This window comes from Triticum aestivum, chromosome 2A (genome assembly GCF_018294505.1).
Source record: "Triticum aestivum cultivar Chinese Spring chromosome 2A, IWGSC CS RefSeq v2.1, whole genome shotgun sequence".
NCBI classification, from domain to species: domain Eukaryota; kingdom Viridiplantae; phylum Streptophyta; class Magnoliopsida; order Poales; family Poaceae; genus Triticum; species Triticum aestivum.
In genome coordinates, this window is record NC_057797.1 from 89604037 (window position 1) to 89620524 (window position 16488).

Genomic DNA, 16488 nt, shown 5'->3' on the forward strand with positions numbered 1-16488 from the left:
GATTGAAATAGGACTGTACTAGCATCTGCAAAAGGCAAAGCATGACCTATCGTGTAGTACTTCGGGTGTCGATCCACAGGGAAAAAATGGGAGAACTGGTTGGTTTGCACAAGTTCAAATATCTTGGCCTAACCTAATTTGTAGAAACCTGCGGCCTAAATTAAAGACTAATTCTAAACTAAAGAAAATAGAAATCGCCTAAGGCGCGTGCGGCCAAGGTCTTCCATAGGAGCTCGAAGGAAGAGGTTCTGAATAACTATACAATTTATAAGATGCAGTGGATTAGCTAGACATTGAAAAGCTGCCACTCTGAGGGAATTTGTTTGCATAAGCTACAGGTGCTATAAAGCAATCATGTACTGAGTACAAAGCTATTCCATTATAGTGAGCAGTATCAAATACGTAACAAGCAATAGAAGCATCCTGGCAGGTGTATAGAACTAGCAAAGTGGTTTAGGAAAGGGCATATGAATAGGCAGTTTGGCAAGTGAGTAGTTTAGGTCCTTTAGACCAAAGAAAAGGCCGGGAGCATTTAGGTAGGCCTATCACTCAACCGGCGGCAACCGATCGACTTATACTAACCGCGTTGGCAGAGCTACTCAATGACTCATTAGATCCACGAATTTCCCCATCTGCGCAGGGCTTCTGCAAGGTTCTCGGCCCTTCTTCCGTGCATTAACTCAATGGCCGTCTATGGATTCTATGGTTCAGGTGGACGTGGTCAAGTGTTTCGATAGCATAGACCATCGGTTACTACTTGAACATTTGTCTAAGCTCTTAGGTACAGATAACGCTCCTCTCATTGACCTCATCAATTGCTTTCTCAAGACACCGAGACTTTCTAAGAAAGGGAATGACTACTCAAACAGTGAAGTCGACCTTCCACAAGGATCACCGATCTCGCCTGTTTTGATTCAATCATTCCTGCATCAACTCGACTTGCAATTCGATGCTATGGCCCAAGAGGAGAATGGGGATTCTACCAAGTACGTCTATTTCGCTCGCTACGCAGACAATATACTATTCGGCATTCCTATCGTAGGTGTTGGCGTCATGTCTAAAGTCTTCTTTCGAAGGCTGCAAGAAGTTCTTGACCGTATGTCCAGTAAGCTACGCTTGAAATTAACGTCTATTGTACTGCAACGATGGAGGGCTCCCGCAGTCGAGGAGGGCAAAGATAGGTTTGCAAACCAGATTATTGGCTGTTACTTGCTCTCTCATTCCTGGGAGTCCTTCAAGGGTATCAGATCTTGCTTGAAACAGGTTTTTCTTTCGCGCTTCCCCTAGCGCAGGCAGTAGTTTGATAGCGAGTTCACCTTCCTAGTAACATTTGCTCATTTCATTCATTCTCATTCAAATCTACTTCTAAGGCATGTGAAGTACCAGTTGTGGACAGATCCCTTGGCAGAGTATCAACTTGAGATTCTTCTTTCACCCTCCAGGAGTTCGGTTCTTTTCTTTCTATATTAGAATACGACGTAGAGGCTGAGCCTGCCGATTGATCAGACTAGCCAACTAAGGGGCCATTCACTTCTATAGAAAAATAGGTGTACTGCGCGAAAGCTTCTCTTTATGAAAACCCCTCTGAGTCGTCTATAGCCGCCAAATCCCTTTTGATTCTGTTGTCAGAGGTGCCTTTCAATTTCATTGACCTTGGTACTGCATTTCATAGATACCTTCGCTATTACAGTAACGCAATTCTCCACTGAACCCATTGACCTAGGTACCGAGTCTGTTATGCGTACGTCTTTTCGGACTCTTTATTTGTTTGTGGACAACAAAAATGCAAACATGAGAAAAGGGGATCATTCCATTTTGAACACACCCATCTATCTCATCTGACCTCTCCGAATTCCCGAGTAACGAACCATGGGCTATAGATGGTTGGGACATATCATCATCCGGAGGGAGTGGTCTTAATACCGATGTCTTTCTTTAACCTTTGGGAGGTCGAACCACTGAACCTATTTCTTTGACCTTGGGACCGATAGATAAGAAGGCAAGGCAGAAGAACCAATTGAATCGCGGAGAACAGGTAGCTCCGGCATGTGAACTTGTCGAACCATTCAACTATACTGTATATCGATTGGCCACATCAACGCATTTCACCTCGAAACTTGTACTTGGAATAGAGCCAGCCTTGAGATCCGCCACATCTTCCTTCAAGTCAGAGAGTTGAGATAGAACAGCTTCGCCTTTGACCGGTTTGCTGCTTTCCTTTATACACAAGCCCCTATTATTAAGGTATGGAGGTTTTTTCTGGAATGACCAAAGAACAAGAGAAGTTCAATGAGGTGCAAACGCAAGAATTAAAGCAACGAGGACAAGTGCTAGGATAGGATCCCGAAGGATGGCATGCCTATTCAGCAACGTGCAGAAAGGATGGCTTCACGCAAGAATCTTGATGAACCAGGTATGTCTTCCACTAACAGATATGCTATTTGCAATTCCATTGATTCTGCTAGTCTAGTAAAATCTGCTGTAGATAGTGGTCTAGTGTTGGGCAGTACACAGGAGGAAATTGACAGGTCTATAAATTCTATTAAAGCAAGAGAACTTGCTCAAGCATTGCTTTATGAAGCTGCTCAGAAAAAGAAGTTAGCTGCTCATGAGAAGGAGCAGTCTTCCAGTGTCGAGTTAAGCTCTGATTCAGAGAATGAGGATATTCAGATTGTTGAAGAGTTAGATAATCACAGTACTTGTATACCAGTTGGTGACAAGAACACTACGAGCAGAGCTAAGAGGAGGCATAACAAAAAATAGATACCGCCATGAAGACACTAATCTTGAATGTGAGGGGCCTGGCCAGGTAGAAGGGGGCAACCTTCTGAAGTGATAGAGTGGGTGGACATAGTTTGTGTGCAAGAAACTAAGAGAGAACAGTTCTCAGATAAAGAGTTAATGGCAATTGGTGGCAGAAAGCTTTTCAAGTGGTTTTGCAAGCCAGCCAGTGGCAGTAAAGGTGGAATGCTTATTGGAGTCAATCTGGATGTCATGGATGCAGACCTCATTGGGGAGGGTCAATTTCTCCATGGTGTTTGAGTATAGAGGCTTTGTGATAATTGTGCTTGGGTGGATGTTTATGGTCCAACCAAATTTAAGAGCTATGTTTTTGTCAGAGCTCACTAACTTTGTGCAGAGTGTTGATCTACCTTTGCGGGACATGATCAGATTTGCTCATGAAACAATGGCAGAATACATATTAATAGGATGGAAGCTTTTAATGCTTTCATATCTGAAACTGAACTACAGGAACTGAGAAGGGTTGGTGGCCTGGACTAACAAACAAGACAGGCCAGTGAGAGAAGTTTTGGATAGAGTTCTGGTTTCTTCAACTTCTGAGGATTTATTTCCTAAGTTTTACTATCCCTCTTGCAAGCTGGGTCAGATCATTGTCCTTTACTTCTAGAAAATGGGGAAGATAGGGGCTGCCACTAAGTTTCGTTTTGAACCATCCGCAAGAAGGGTTTAGAGATATGCTGTTACAGAAATGGCCTACAAGAACTGTTGCAAATGTTCCATTCCAGACTATTGGCAACAAGTGTCTCAGGGCTTCAGGAAGTTCTTGAGAGGGTGGAAGGCAAATGATGCTACTGACAATAGAAGAAGTAAATCCAATCCCTGCTTTAGCCTTGCTGCTTATTCACTGGCAATCCAACCATACCATTCTTGTCTATCAGGATCAGTCTTTCCCTCAAGTCACCTTAACATGCTTCTTTCTTTCCTTCACTATGCAGATACAAAACTAGGTTGCGGACGCATAAAGCCACTGATACTATTGGTCAGAAGTATGATTTGACAAAAACTACTACTTTAGCAGCTATGCGAAATGGAAGTTTCCTTCTTCTTGCTTGTTTGGCCGTCCGAAAGCAGATACAGATATCGGGGAGAAAGCAGCTCTCTGAGCGATGGATACCGATCGATCTCGGTTATTTTCATTGATCCTGGCCTATCTCCATAGCGCTCACCCAGAGGGAATTCACTCAGCTCTGGGCCGCATCCATCTGGTTGGCATGAGAAAGAAGGCAATTCCTTCCTTGGGTCAGATCTCCGTTCCGGGATGGAAGAAAGAAATGATGGTTTGGATGAGCAATTGGGAAACACACACGGGGTCATGGATGGCTACCTAATGTGAGATGCATGCATTTCGGATAGAATGTCACACTGGCTCTGGAGTGCCCGGGGGCGATAGATATATGGATATATAGAAGGAAGGGAACATCGTCTGCGAGCTCTCTCTCCTAATCCACTTTCTTATTGCAAAGGCTCCAACAGAGCAAAGTTGTACAAAAAGAAGTATGCATATGGTCGGTCCCCTTCGAAAGGCAATGGAAAGCAAGGGTCCCGCTAGCATTGAGGAAGGAAGCGGTGAGACCAGTTCAGCCATAACCTTGAATGAATTTATATAAGCCAGGATCTTGTACCGGGTACGGAGACTCTCTAGTGATGCTCCCCTACCCCCCTCTGCCTAGGGTAATAAGCTGGAGTGATAAGCTTAAGCTAATAGCACATAGAGAGCTAATACCATATCCCGCCCGGCTCCGCCTTTAGCTGACCCAGCCCGGACTTCCCCTTCAAGCGTTCAAGAATAAGCATGGGAGTCGAATAGAGATGGCACTTGGAAACTACCGTTGGTATTTCAGGTTTCACATTGTACAGAATGAAATCATCGATAGGGCTCGCCCCGAAGAGAGGATGCCGCGCTTAATAGAAAATTGTTTAGTTTAGGCATTTAGCTTAGCTTAAAATAGATATGTAACATGATGTACTTACACGTGCAACCACTCCGTCTTCTAGACCGGGGTCATAATTGAACCCACAACAAACCTCAGATGATGTGACTTCTCCACCCTCTAGGCAATTAAAAACTGGTCCCATTAGCTCGAATTTACTAATGTTAGAAAGGAAGACGAAGGTGCCAAAACAAAGCATTTGTTTCAAGCGCTGTCGTGTCCTTGAGCTTCAAAGTCTCCAAAATCTTGATCGAGAAGAGTAAGCATTGCCTGGTGAGGAAGAGCGGAAGCATAGGTTTTTGGATCCTAGCGAAGGAGTTTCAAGCACGGATTACGCTTCTAAAGAGCACTATTTGGCTTGGCCCCTTCCTGCCAAAGATTTGAGATAACTAAAGCGACTCGCAGTCAAAACTGGTGGAGCCAACGCCAAAGAGGAAATGTGTAGATAGTAGGTGAGCGCCTAGCCCCTTAGTCTTTCGGATCGGAAGATTCATTGGTTTCATCCAAAGGCTTCTGTCTCGTTTTCCTCAAATTGTTGATCGAGGATCAAAGACATTGCTAAAGCAGACGCCTACCGAACGGGAGTTCTTGTACCTGCTAGAACGGCATCTGCTCGAACTTTTGTTTCTTAGAAAAGAAAATATGAACTCACAATGTGCAACAGAAATGTACCCACCGGTTGAGAAACAACCATAGTTGGATGATTGCTCGCGCTAGTAAGACAACTTTGACTCTTCTTGATCGTGATCTGGTGATCGGTCACACCCTCTTTAGAGGTTCTAGGCCCTGCCTATTGAGTCATCTACCACAGAAACAGAGTCTCGTGATGATCCTGGTACAAAAGGTTCGTCTATAGGTACAAAGGGAGTAGTACTAGGCATGCAGCTTTAACTTTCCAGGGGAGTTGTTTCTGGATTTACCACGGCAGTTGCGTTGGATTTCACCAGGGATTTTACCAGGGATGACCAGGGAGGCAAATTACCAGGCATAATTTACAAATATCTTGTTCTATACACAATTACCATTGTTGTACGCAAGTTACCAGGCCTGTATATAGCAAAATTACCATAACTCATGTATATTAGTCATCATGTACATGAAAGCGCAGCTACCATTTTTGTTTTGTTGTACTGTGATTGATACTTCAAGATAAAAGAAGTTCACCAATAGTACATAGTTTTTTTTATCAAATTTCATTTGTACCTATAAGGTTTTTGTATCATAGTCCCCCATGCATGTCCCTGCATTGTTATGTACTCCCTCCGTTCCTAAATACAAGTCTTTAGAGGTTTGAATATGGACTACATACGGATCAATATAGACATATTTTATAGTGTAGATTCACTTATTTTGCTTCGTATGTAGTCATATTAGAATCTCTAAAATGACTTGTATTTAGGAACGGAGGGAGTAGAAAATACATTTACTAGCAAAAATTACCAATACTGTATGTTCTCTGAAGTTATTGGCAATGTTCTATCAAAATTACCACAATGGAGACAAATCTGGTAACAGTAAATAAAACCACCAAATGCAGTATGCCCAAGTTGCTTCGCTAACTAATGTGGGACAAGACTTGTATCTTCAGCTGACAATTCCCCGAGGAACAAAAGAAAAACCTGTCTACATAAGCATGTCTGTAGATCTTCGTTAGACAATCAGTTAGACAGGCAAAAAAGGGCGGCAGGGCAAAATATTTATTCAAACTGCTGTGCATAACAAAAGCCATCCTTCAGCTCATTCAGGAAGGAACCAAGAGATTATCACAATGTGATTCGCCCACACACGCGCCAGTATGCTCCAGGGTGGAAAAGGGATCTTTCAAACACCCATATGTCTTTCACCAGTACCTACACAATGATTTGCAGATGCCAAACATACATCAGGAGATTGTTTTGCCATGCAAGCCCAACTGTTCGACTGTCGTAGAGGTATTACTTAGTACTCCCAATAAAGGTATATTACAGATATCGGTAAAGCAGTGGGATGTAGGAAAAGGTAATGCCCCCCAATGTTCAAATACCTGGCTGTAAGCAGCTATTTAATATAAAGACATCGATTTACAGGTTATTATATCAAACTAGATACTTCAGGAAGCACACTTGCCTAATAAGGTCGCATAGCAATCACAATTGTGACGGACAACAAAATCATGGACTAGTTATTGACTGGTACTTGGCCAAATACAGTAATTTTCCAAATCATGAACTATTACTAGCTACTCCCTCCGTTCCATAATTCTTGTCGTGGTTTTAGTTCAAATTATGGAACGGAGGGAGTAGTGCATGGCTAAATACGGTAGTTTCCATTCAGCATCAATCTGTATTCTGGCTTCCAGCATGCTAACGATATGGAATGTTGATCCTGCTTTGACTCATGTGCACTTAATGTCAGCAAGCGGTCGGTGGACAACTAGTGGCCAGAAGATAAAGGTAATGATAGATGTACCACTAAAGCAATGTAAAGAGCATGTGCAGACATATTGTGGATAAAACTGGCAAATTGCACGAGGAACTATTAACGTTTCAAAAATAAAGTGCAAGCCATTTGAGGGCAAAGCCATATGCTTATGCTTTTAATATCACATATTTTACACCAAATTTCGAAATAATGTGACATTTAATTTACCTCCTTTGACTTGTCCCCTGACACAACCTCTCCTTTTGAATTATAGGCTTCAAACTTCTACAGGAAATATAATTGAAATGGTCAAGGGTGCTGCATACTAGTTCAACATGAAAGAAAATACTTGGTAACAATATGGTAGCTAGACTAGAATACAAGGTCTTAGTATCAACTACAACAGTCTGAACAAGTGAACATCATAGCAAGTGATGGAGTTTAGAGAAAGAAGACATAAATATCAAAACATACACGTCTGACATGTGTGTTCTCAAAAGAAGAGGTGAATATGTTCATTGTGAAGACATAGACTAGAACTTAAATACATGATGGACATACAAGATTGACCTAACCTTTGGAAAAAATAATAGGTATGGATAGAAAGCCAAAAAGATGAATTTGTTCAACATCCAGTCAGCAATTTAAAAGTAAGGAGGGAACAAAATATAGTTGAGTTGTACTGCATCACATAAAAAACTTGAACTTTACAGAATGAAACCTGCTTAGTGACGAACTCAAGCGTAAGCTGTATGAAAGCTTTGTCAAGGTCATTCTTATCAAGACCAATCTGCAAAATAAAAAGAGTTGACCAGTTACCAACTGGCTTGGTTCAATCGTGACAATACATCATACAGATGTAAATGTGTGAAAAAGATGACTTTTAGAGCTAACAGGATAGAAAAACAACAGATAGCTTACCATACGAGCCCTCAAAGTTTTTATGCTTACAGCAGGCTCCACCAATTCCAAGTGTACAGATTTCCACTTGGATTCTCTTCTCTTTATTTCATTTTTAACAATCTTCAGGAAAAGGAAGAGAGTAAAGAATGAACACCAAAGCCCCGCACAAGACATTATCTGACATCAATTCAGTAGGTGAAAGCTTACAGAATGCATCCTGTCCGTCAGAGCTTTCCGGAGAGATGATGTGTCTCCTTGTGCCATAAGCTTGTTAACCTGGATCCAAGAAAAGGGAACAATGTAGACAGGGTTATTCCATGAACTAATTCATGTCATGCAAATCCCGTCATGCCTAGAAATATCAGTAAGAACTTCAATTTGCATTAGGGCTTTTAAATAATACTCCCTCCATCCCTTTATGTAAGGTACTAAGACGTATTATTTTTGGCGAGCTGACCAAAGCATGGAAATATAGAGAATTCAGGACGAAATTGCCATTGGCTAATTCGGTGGTTAGCAGCAGGTAAATCAATTAGGTGGACTGGATCCAGCAATTTGATCGTGTGTGCAGAATTCCTGCTCCCCTTGCATGCCCATGCACACGGTAAAGATTAGACGCGCAGATTTTCTTCCTAACTAACGATTGGAAGGTTGGCTCGCATGATCTTCTTTCCCAAATAACGGCTAGAGATATGTTTTCTAACTGATTCTTACATGAGATTGGCTTGTACGTGATTTTTATTCTAGGTGAGGTTGGCCTGTATGGTGTGGTAGAAAGGTAAAAGCTGAATTCTGGGGAATTAGAAGAATTATACCTTACATTATTAAATTTTAGCAAAAAATAAATACACCTTATATAAAGGAACAGAGGGAGTATAGAAGGCTGGACACCATATTCTTTCAAAACCCAGAAGAAATAATCGTACATAACTGATTAAAGAAGAAATCTTAGGTGGAAATAGAAGGAAGAAATATTTTTATCTCAGTAAATCACGTCACTGGAAGGTAGTCCATGACAAACTAAGAATTAAACTGGGTGGACATGCAATCGATGTCCAACATCGTCTGAGATGGTTTGGGCATATTCAGCGCAGGCCTCCAGAAGCTCCAGTGCATAGCGGACGGCTAAAGCGTGCGGAGAATGTCAAGAGAGGGCGGGGTAGACTGAATTTGACATGGGAGGAGTCTGTTAAGAGAGAACTATGAGATGTTAAGTTTGTTGAGGAAATAAAGGAAAGAACTATGAGATGGTCATGAGGTCGTATAGCATGAGGACATTGGGCCTACATGTCGCTGCTGAATATTTGGAAGGAGGACTGTAGATTCGTGGATGCAGGATGTGAGGAAAGGAGGGGTGTGACACCACCAGGCACTCACCACTAACTCCCATTTAAAGTAAAGATAAATAGTACAGTGTATTTGAAGTGTTTGGCAACTAGCATTAGGAACAAAGACCCATAACCATAAAGCCTACAGATCAGTAATTTCGACAGTTGGTTCCCAAGCACAATTGTTCATACCAAATCTAGCATATATTGATATGGATCTATGTAGGTGAAATGGGATTGCAGACAGATGTTTATACAGAGCATTCAAATGCAACAATACTTGGTAGTCCCCTTAGAAATGATTTTCTCTGGTAAGGATTCTGCAGTGCGATTTTACTTATTAGATCACCAATATTTTGCTAGTAACAACTCTCATGATCTCATCTTCTCCTTATTAGATCACCAATCATGAAAACCTTAAACCCATGGCAATGCAACCTAACTCCTTAAAAATTTGTACAACTTAATTCCATGTAATGAATGTGTCATACCTCCTTGTATATATTAAACGCTTGATCGTAGAATTGTTTTTTGGTATATCCGGTTTTCTTCCTCAACCTTGACACAGCATATGCATTCTTCATCTGTCAAGTAAAAAACCCAACTACTCAACACATGATTCACGACAGACGGTAGCACAAAAGAAAAACTGCATTAATTAAGTCAAATATCTTAAGATCAACACAGGGAGCAAGCAAACACTAGAAAGAGATTATTGGTGAGGATCAAAAGTAGGAAACATATCCATCAGTAAAAGGCCAAACCGGTTTCCTCCTATGTAGTACTCCCTCCATTCCACAATGTAGTGCTTCCTCTATCCCCGTGCTTCAACTTTGACCGTAAATTTAACTACCAAGACCGATTGCGGCGGGAGCAAAAATTATATCAGTGAATTCGTATTCGAAAGAAGTTTTCAATTATATAATTTTTTCTCCCGCCGCAGTTGGTCTCGTTGGTTAAATTTATGGTCAAAGTTGGACCTCGGAAAGCGCGGGCGCACTATATTTTGGAATGGAGGGAGTATTACACATCATTATTGTAACATGGAAATTTTAAAATAGAAAAGAACACAGTAGCATGCACCTGTATCCAAGAGTATATCATGAGTGATGGTAACTATCTCATGTCTTTCTATTCTCATGTAAGAATTATTCTGACTGGTAATTAAACATGCAGTAGTGAACTTGGTTGTCTCAATGTTGGCGCATTGGTGTCAATGCAGTCAAAAACCAATGCGCTCCCAACAATGAGAAGTAACATCTTAGATTTCTAAACATGTAGGGTAACAGTACCGAAATTAGTCTCAAGATAACAAATAGTGAAATATTGTGCTCCCTCCGTCCCGAAATACTTGTCATCAAAATGAATAAAAGGGGATGTACCTAGACGTATTTTAGTTTTAGATACATCCCTTTTTATCCATTTTGATGACAAGTATTTTCGGACGGAGGGAGTAACAAGTTAAAAATGGAACTCGATTTCTCATTACAGCAGTTTCCCAAGACAAAAAAGTTAGTACCTCCAGAATAACATCCTCCTTTGTTCTAGTCCAGCCACTTCGTGTAAACAATCTAAGTCAAAGAAAAAATAGTTATGATGATGAAGATTTTATCATGCATTGGGCAGTTTGTTATGGGGCAGTCAATTAAACTGAGTTTGAACCTTAGGCATCAATTTTAAATGGTCAGTCCTGGACAACTAATAGATGGATCGGTTTTGCGAAGAAAAACCTCCTCACAGCAAGCAGAGAGGTCATTGACTACCATATACATAATGATCTATGAGAAATGAATTACAGAGAGTCAATATCTGCACTGGAATTTAACCTTTTCCAAAACGGGATAGGTTCCCGGACACAGTATGGCTCATAAACAAAACCAGGGCTCATCGTGAAAACTTTCAAACCAACCTGCACATACATATACAGAGGCACTACAGTTAACAGAATACTTGTCCAACTTTAAAAGAATCAAAATGGAAAATCAATGTGCTTGCACCTTTTTAGCACGGACAGAAACGCCTTTGGACACTGACGGTGGCGTCACCGGTGCTCCTGATGGCGTTGGCCCTGCCGGTGCCGGTGCCACAGCTCCTGAAGACATTTGTCTTGCATGATTTAGGTGAACTACAAGCTCCAGAACCTGCAGAAATGCAACCAACGCGAATTTGTAACCCAAATCAAGTATCAGACCTTGTAGGAAAAGACGTTATGGATTCACCAAAAAAATGAACTTCAGTACAGAAACCTGCACAGCGTGGAGAGGCGACGGACCTCCAAACTTGCCAGCAATCAAGCCGCCGCCATTGTATGTTAAGCTTGAAAACCCTAAAGATTAAACGCACACAAAAAAAATCACTGAAATGAAGCCCGTGGAGGAGCTGGAAGATGGGGGAAACAAACAGCAGGCAGCCATATCAGTCGCTCACCTCTTGCAGATGTATTCGCGTGGATCAGAGCTAAAGAACGGGAAACGGCGGCATGGTGGTCTCTGCAACGGGAGCGAGAAGGAAGGGGGTAAGAATTATCGGATTCACATTGCGGAGAGCGAGATCTAGACCGGACGGGGAATGGAGGGGGAGGACGCGAGGGGTTACGTCAGCGGCGCTGCAGGCAGGTGGAGAGGCCGGTGGAGGCGGCGGACCAGCGACTGGCCGAGGCGGGCCAGAGACATCGGCGAAGTTTCTTCTCCGCGACGGCGCCGGCGCCGGCGACGGGGGTGGGAAGGTGCGAGGAGCGGGACGGAACTGGGCGGCGAGGGTTTAGGAAGGGGCGAGAGAATGAACTGACAGAACGGCGGAACCACTTGATATGATCAACTGATTTCGTCCCTCCATTGCCAAATCAACGGCTGGAATGCAAGTAGTAATTGTTTCCCTTGGTATACACTCGCATCTTCTTCTTTCCTGCAGGGGATTTTTCTTTATTGCTTAAATAAAAACCTCTTTAGTTCACCGGATTTAAAGTACTCTCGCATGAATTTCGAATCACCGGATTCCTTCACGGGTTTTTATTTTGTGGAAAAACTTTCGATCTACTAGTATTAATCAAGTGACAATGTAGTACAAAGAACACCATAATAATAAAGATTACATTCAGGTCCGTAGGCCACCCAGCGATGGCTAAAGCCGAGTGAAAGGATCGATATAGTTGACTAGAGGGAGGGTGAATAGGGGCAACTAACAATTTTTAGCCTTTTCTTTATCAATTTAAAGTTTGCATCAAACTAGGTTGTCTAGATATGCAACTAGGTGAGCAACATATATGATGCAACAACAACAAGCACACAAGCAAGCAAAAGATGCAACGCAATATAAGCTTGCACAAGTAAAGGTACGAAATAACCAAGAGTGGAGTCAGTGAAGACGAGGATGTGTTACCGAAGTTCCTTCCCTTTGAGGGGAAGTACGTCTCTGTTTGAGCAGTGTGGAGGCACAATGCTCCCCAAGAAGCCACTAGGGCCACCATATTCTCCTCACGCCCTCACACAATGCGAGATGCCGTGATTCCACTATTGGTGCCCTTGGAGGCGGCGACCGAATCTTTACAAACAAGGTTAGGGCAATCTTCACAACTTAATTGAAGGCTCCCAGCGACACCACGAAGCTTCACCACAATGGACTATGGCTCCGTGATGACCTCAACCGTCTAGGATGCTCAAACACCCAAGAGTAACAAGATCCATTAGGGATTAGTGGGGGAATCAAAATTCTCTTGGTGGAAGTGTAGATCGGGGCCTTCTCAACCAATCCCGAGCAAATCAACAAGTTTGATTGTCTAGGGAGAGAGATCGGGCGAAAATGGAGCTTGGAGCAATAATTGAGCTTTGGGGGAAGAGGTGAGTCAACTTTGGAGAAGAAGACCCCCTTTTAAAGGGGGGGGGGACAATCCAACCGTTGCCCCCCAAAATAGCCCGCAGAGGGCGGTACTACCACAGGGGGCAGCGGTAGTACCGCTGGGGCCAGCGGTACTACCGCTCTCCCTTGCAGTACTGCCGTGCAGTCTGGGAGGGCTAGCGTATGAGTAGGAGACAGACCCAGTGTGGTACTGTCGCAGTGGTAGGGCGGTACTACCGCTTCTACTACCGCTTCATAGTGCTGCACAATCCGACACGATAGGCGACCCCCTCGAGTCGACGTGGTAGGAGCCCGGTACCGCAGCGGTACTACAGCTGAGGACCCACAGGCGGTACTACCGCTGGGACCAAATCATACTCATAAAAAAGGGAATGAAATCTCCATTGAAGCGGGAAGGCTCAGAGGGTGTGAAAAGGATGTGTACGTGTTGATTCCACCTTAGCCTTACCAAAGTGGACCCCCTCTTAATAGTACGGATTTCCTACGACTCAAATCCACGAAAAAGAAACATAGACAAACGCCGTCTTCAATAGTCTTTGAGGGGGACAAAAATAACCCATCTTGTGGTTAGTGATGAAACGTCTGAAATACTCAAGGCACACGATTAGTCCGCAAAAGCATTGTCATCAATCATCAAAACACCTTAGGGATAAATATGCCCTTACAATCTCCCCCTTTTTGGTGGATTGATGGCAATACAAGATTTGCACAAAGGGGAAAATATAGGACATAAGCAAACCCCACATCTCTAAAATATAGACGGGCTCCCCCTAGATGTGTGTGAAGGAAATATGCCCTAGAGGCAATAATAAAGTTATTATTTATTTCCTTATATCATGATAAATGTTTATTATGCATGCTAGAATTGTATTAACCGAAAACATAATACATGTGTGAATACATAGACAAACAGAGTGTCACTAGTATGCCTCTACTTGACTAGCTCGTTGATCAAAGATAGTTAAGTTTCCTAGCCATTGACATGGGTTGTCATTTGATTAATGGGGTCACATCATTAGGAGAATGATGTGATTGACATGACCCATTCCGTTAGCTTAGCACACGATCGTTTAGTATGTTGCTATTGCTTTCTTCATGACTTATACATGTTCCTATGACTATGAGATTATGCAACTCCCTTTTACCGAAGGAACACTTTGTATGCTACCAAATGTCACAACGTAACTGGGTGATTATAAAGGTGCTCTATAGGTGTCTCCGAAGGTACTTGTTGGGTTGGCGTATTTCGAGATTAGGATTTGTCACTCCGATTGTCGAAGAGGTATCTCTGGGCCCTCTCCGTAATACACGTCACTTAAGCCTTGCAAGCATTGCAACTAATGAGTTAGTTGTAGAATGATGTATTATGGAACGAGTAAAGAGACTTGTCGGTAACGACATTGAACTAGATATTGAGATACCGACGATCGAATCTCGGGCAAGTAACATACCGATGACAAAGGGAACAACGTATGTTGTTATGCGGTCTGACCGATAAAGATCTTCGTAGAATATGTAGGAGCCAATATGAGCATCCAGGTTCCGCTATTGGTTATTGACCGGAGACGTGTCTCGGTCATGTCTACATAGTTCTCAAACCCATAGGGTCCGCACGCTTAACGTTACGATGACAATTATATTATGAGTTTATATGTTTTGATGTACCAAAGGTTGTTCGGAGTCCCGGATGTGATCACGGACATGACGAGGAGTCTCGAAATGGTCGAGACATGAAGATTGATATATCGGAAGCCTATGTTTGGCTATCGGAAGTGTTCCAGGTAAAATCGGGATTTTACCGGAGTACCGGGAGGTTACCGGAACCCCCCCGGGAATCAAATGGGCCTTAGTGGGCCTAGGTAGAAGAGAGGAGAGGAGGCAAGGGCTGGCCGCGCGCCCCTCCCCCCTAGTCCGAATAGGACAAGGAGAGGGGGCGGCGCCCCCCTTCCTTCCTTCTCCTCCACTCCTTCCCCCTCAAGTCCTAATCCAACTAGGAAAGGGGGGAGTCCTACGCCCAGTGGGAGTAGGACTCCTCCTGGCGCGCCCTCTCCCTTGGCCGGCCACACCCCCCTTGCTCCTTTATATACGGGGGTAGGGGGCATCCTAGAGACACAACAATTGATCATTGACCTCTTAGCCGTGTGCGGTGCCCCCCTCCACCGTAGTCCACCTCGATAATACTGTAGCGGTGCTTAGGCGAAGCCCTGCGTCGGTAGAACATCAACATCATCACCACATCGTCGTGCTGACGAAACTCTCCCTCAACACTCGGCTGGATCGGAGTTCGAGGGACGTCATCGGGCTGAATGTGTGCTGAACTCGGAGGTGTCGTACGTTCGGTACTTGATCGGTCGGATCATGAAGACGTACGACTACATCGACCGCGTTGTGCTAACGCTTCCGCTTTCGGTCTACGAGGATACGTGGACAACACTCTCCCCTCTCGTTGCTATGCATCACCATGATCTTGCGTGTGCGTAGGATTTTTTTTGAAATTACTACGTTCCCCAACAGTGGTATCTGAGCCTGGTTTTATGCGTTGATGTTATATGCACGAGTAGAACACAAGTGAGTTGTGGGCGATATAAGTCATACTGCTTACCAGCATGTCGTACTTTGGTTCAGCAGTATTGTTGGATGAAGCGGCCCGTACCGACATTACGCGTACGCTTACGCGAGACTGGTTCTACCGACGTGCTTTGCACATAGGTGGCTGGCGGGTGTCAGTTTCTCCAACTTTAGTTGAACCGAGTGTGGCTACGCCCGGTCCTTGCGAAGGTTAAAACAACACCAACTTGACAAAATATCGTTGTGGTTTTGATGCGTAGGTAAGAACGATTCTTGCTAAGCCCGTAGCAGCCATGTAAAACTTGCAACAACAAAGCAGAGGACGTCTAACTTGTTTTTGCAGGGCATGTTGTGATGTGATATGGTCAAGACATGATGCTAAATTTTATTGTATGAGATGATCATGTTTTGTAACCGAGTTATCGGCAACTGGCAGGAGCCATATGGTTGTCGCTTTTATTGTATGCAATGCAATCGCCCTGTAATGATTTACTTTATCACTAAGCGGTAGCGATAGTCGTGGAAGCATAAGATTGGCGAGACGACAACGATGCTACGATGGAGATCAAGGTGTCACGCCGGTGACGATGGTGATCATGATGGTGCTTCGGAGATGGAGATCACAAGCACAAGATGATGATGGCCATATCATATCACTTATATTGATTGCATGTGATGTTTATCTTTTATGCATCTTATCT

At 43.3% G+C, this 16488-nt stretch overlaps 1 protein-coding gene across 2 annotated transcripts in view; it reads right to left on the reverse strand.

Annotated features, from left to right (window-relative positions):
- Positions 1 to 12175, reverse strand: part of LOC123187727 (uncharacterized) — a 21163-nt gene extending 8988 nt beyond the window's left edge. Inside the window, exons 1-12 of one of the 2 annotated variants that reach the window (XM_044599651.1) lie at positions 11960 to 12174; positions 11792 to 11853; positions 11611 to 11690; positions 11362 to 11505; positions 11191 to 11273; positions 10884 to 10935; positions 9856 to 9948; positions 8244 to 8312; positions 8055 to 8156; positions 7855 to 7923; positions 7362 to 7418; positions 6170 to 6583 (exon numbers count right to left, since the gene is read on the reverse strand). In XM_044599651.1, coding sequence (XP_044455586.1) covers positions 6497 to 6583; positions 7362 to 7418; positions 7855 to 7923; positions 8055 to 8156; positions 8244 to 8312; positions 9856 to 9948; positions 10884 to 10935; positions 11191 to 11273; positions 11362 to 11505; positions 11611 to 11690; positions 11792 to 11853; positions 11960 to 12036 — 975 coding nt within the window. In that variant the 5' untranslated portion in view covers positions 12037 to 12174 and the 3' untranslated portion in view covers positions 6170 to 6496. Of the gene's footprint in view, positions 1 to 6169; positions 6584 to 7361; positions 7419 to 7854; positions 7924 to 8054; positions 8157 to 8243; positions 8313 to 9855; positions 9949 to 10883; positions 10936 to 11190; positions 11274 to 11361; positions 11506 to 11610; positions 11691 to 11791; positions 11854 to 11959 lie in introns of those variants that run through there. The other variant, XM_044599653.1, reaches the window with a different exon arrangement.
- Between the last annotated feature and the right edge of the window lie 4313 nt (positions 12176 to 16488).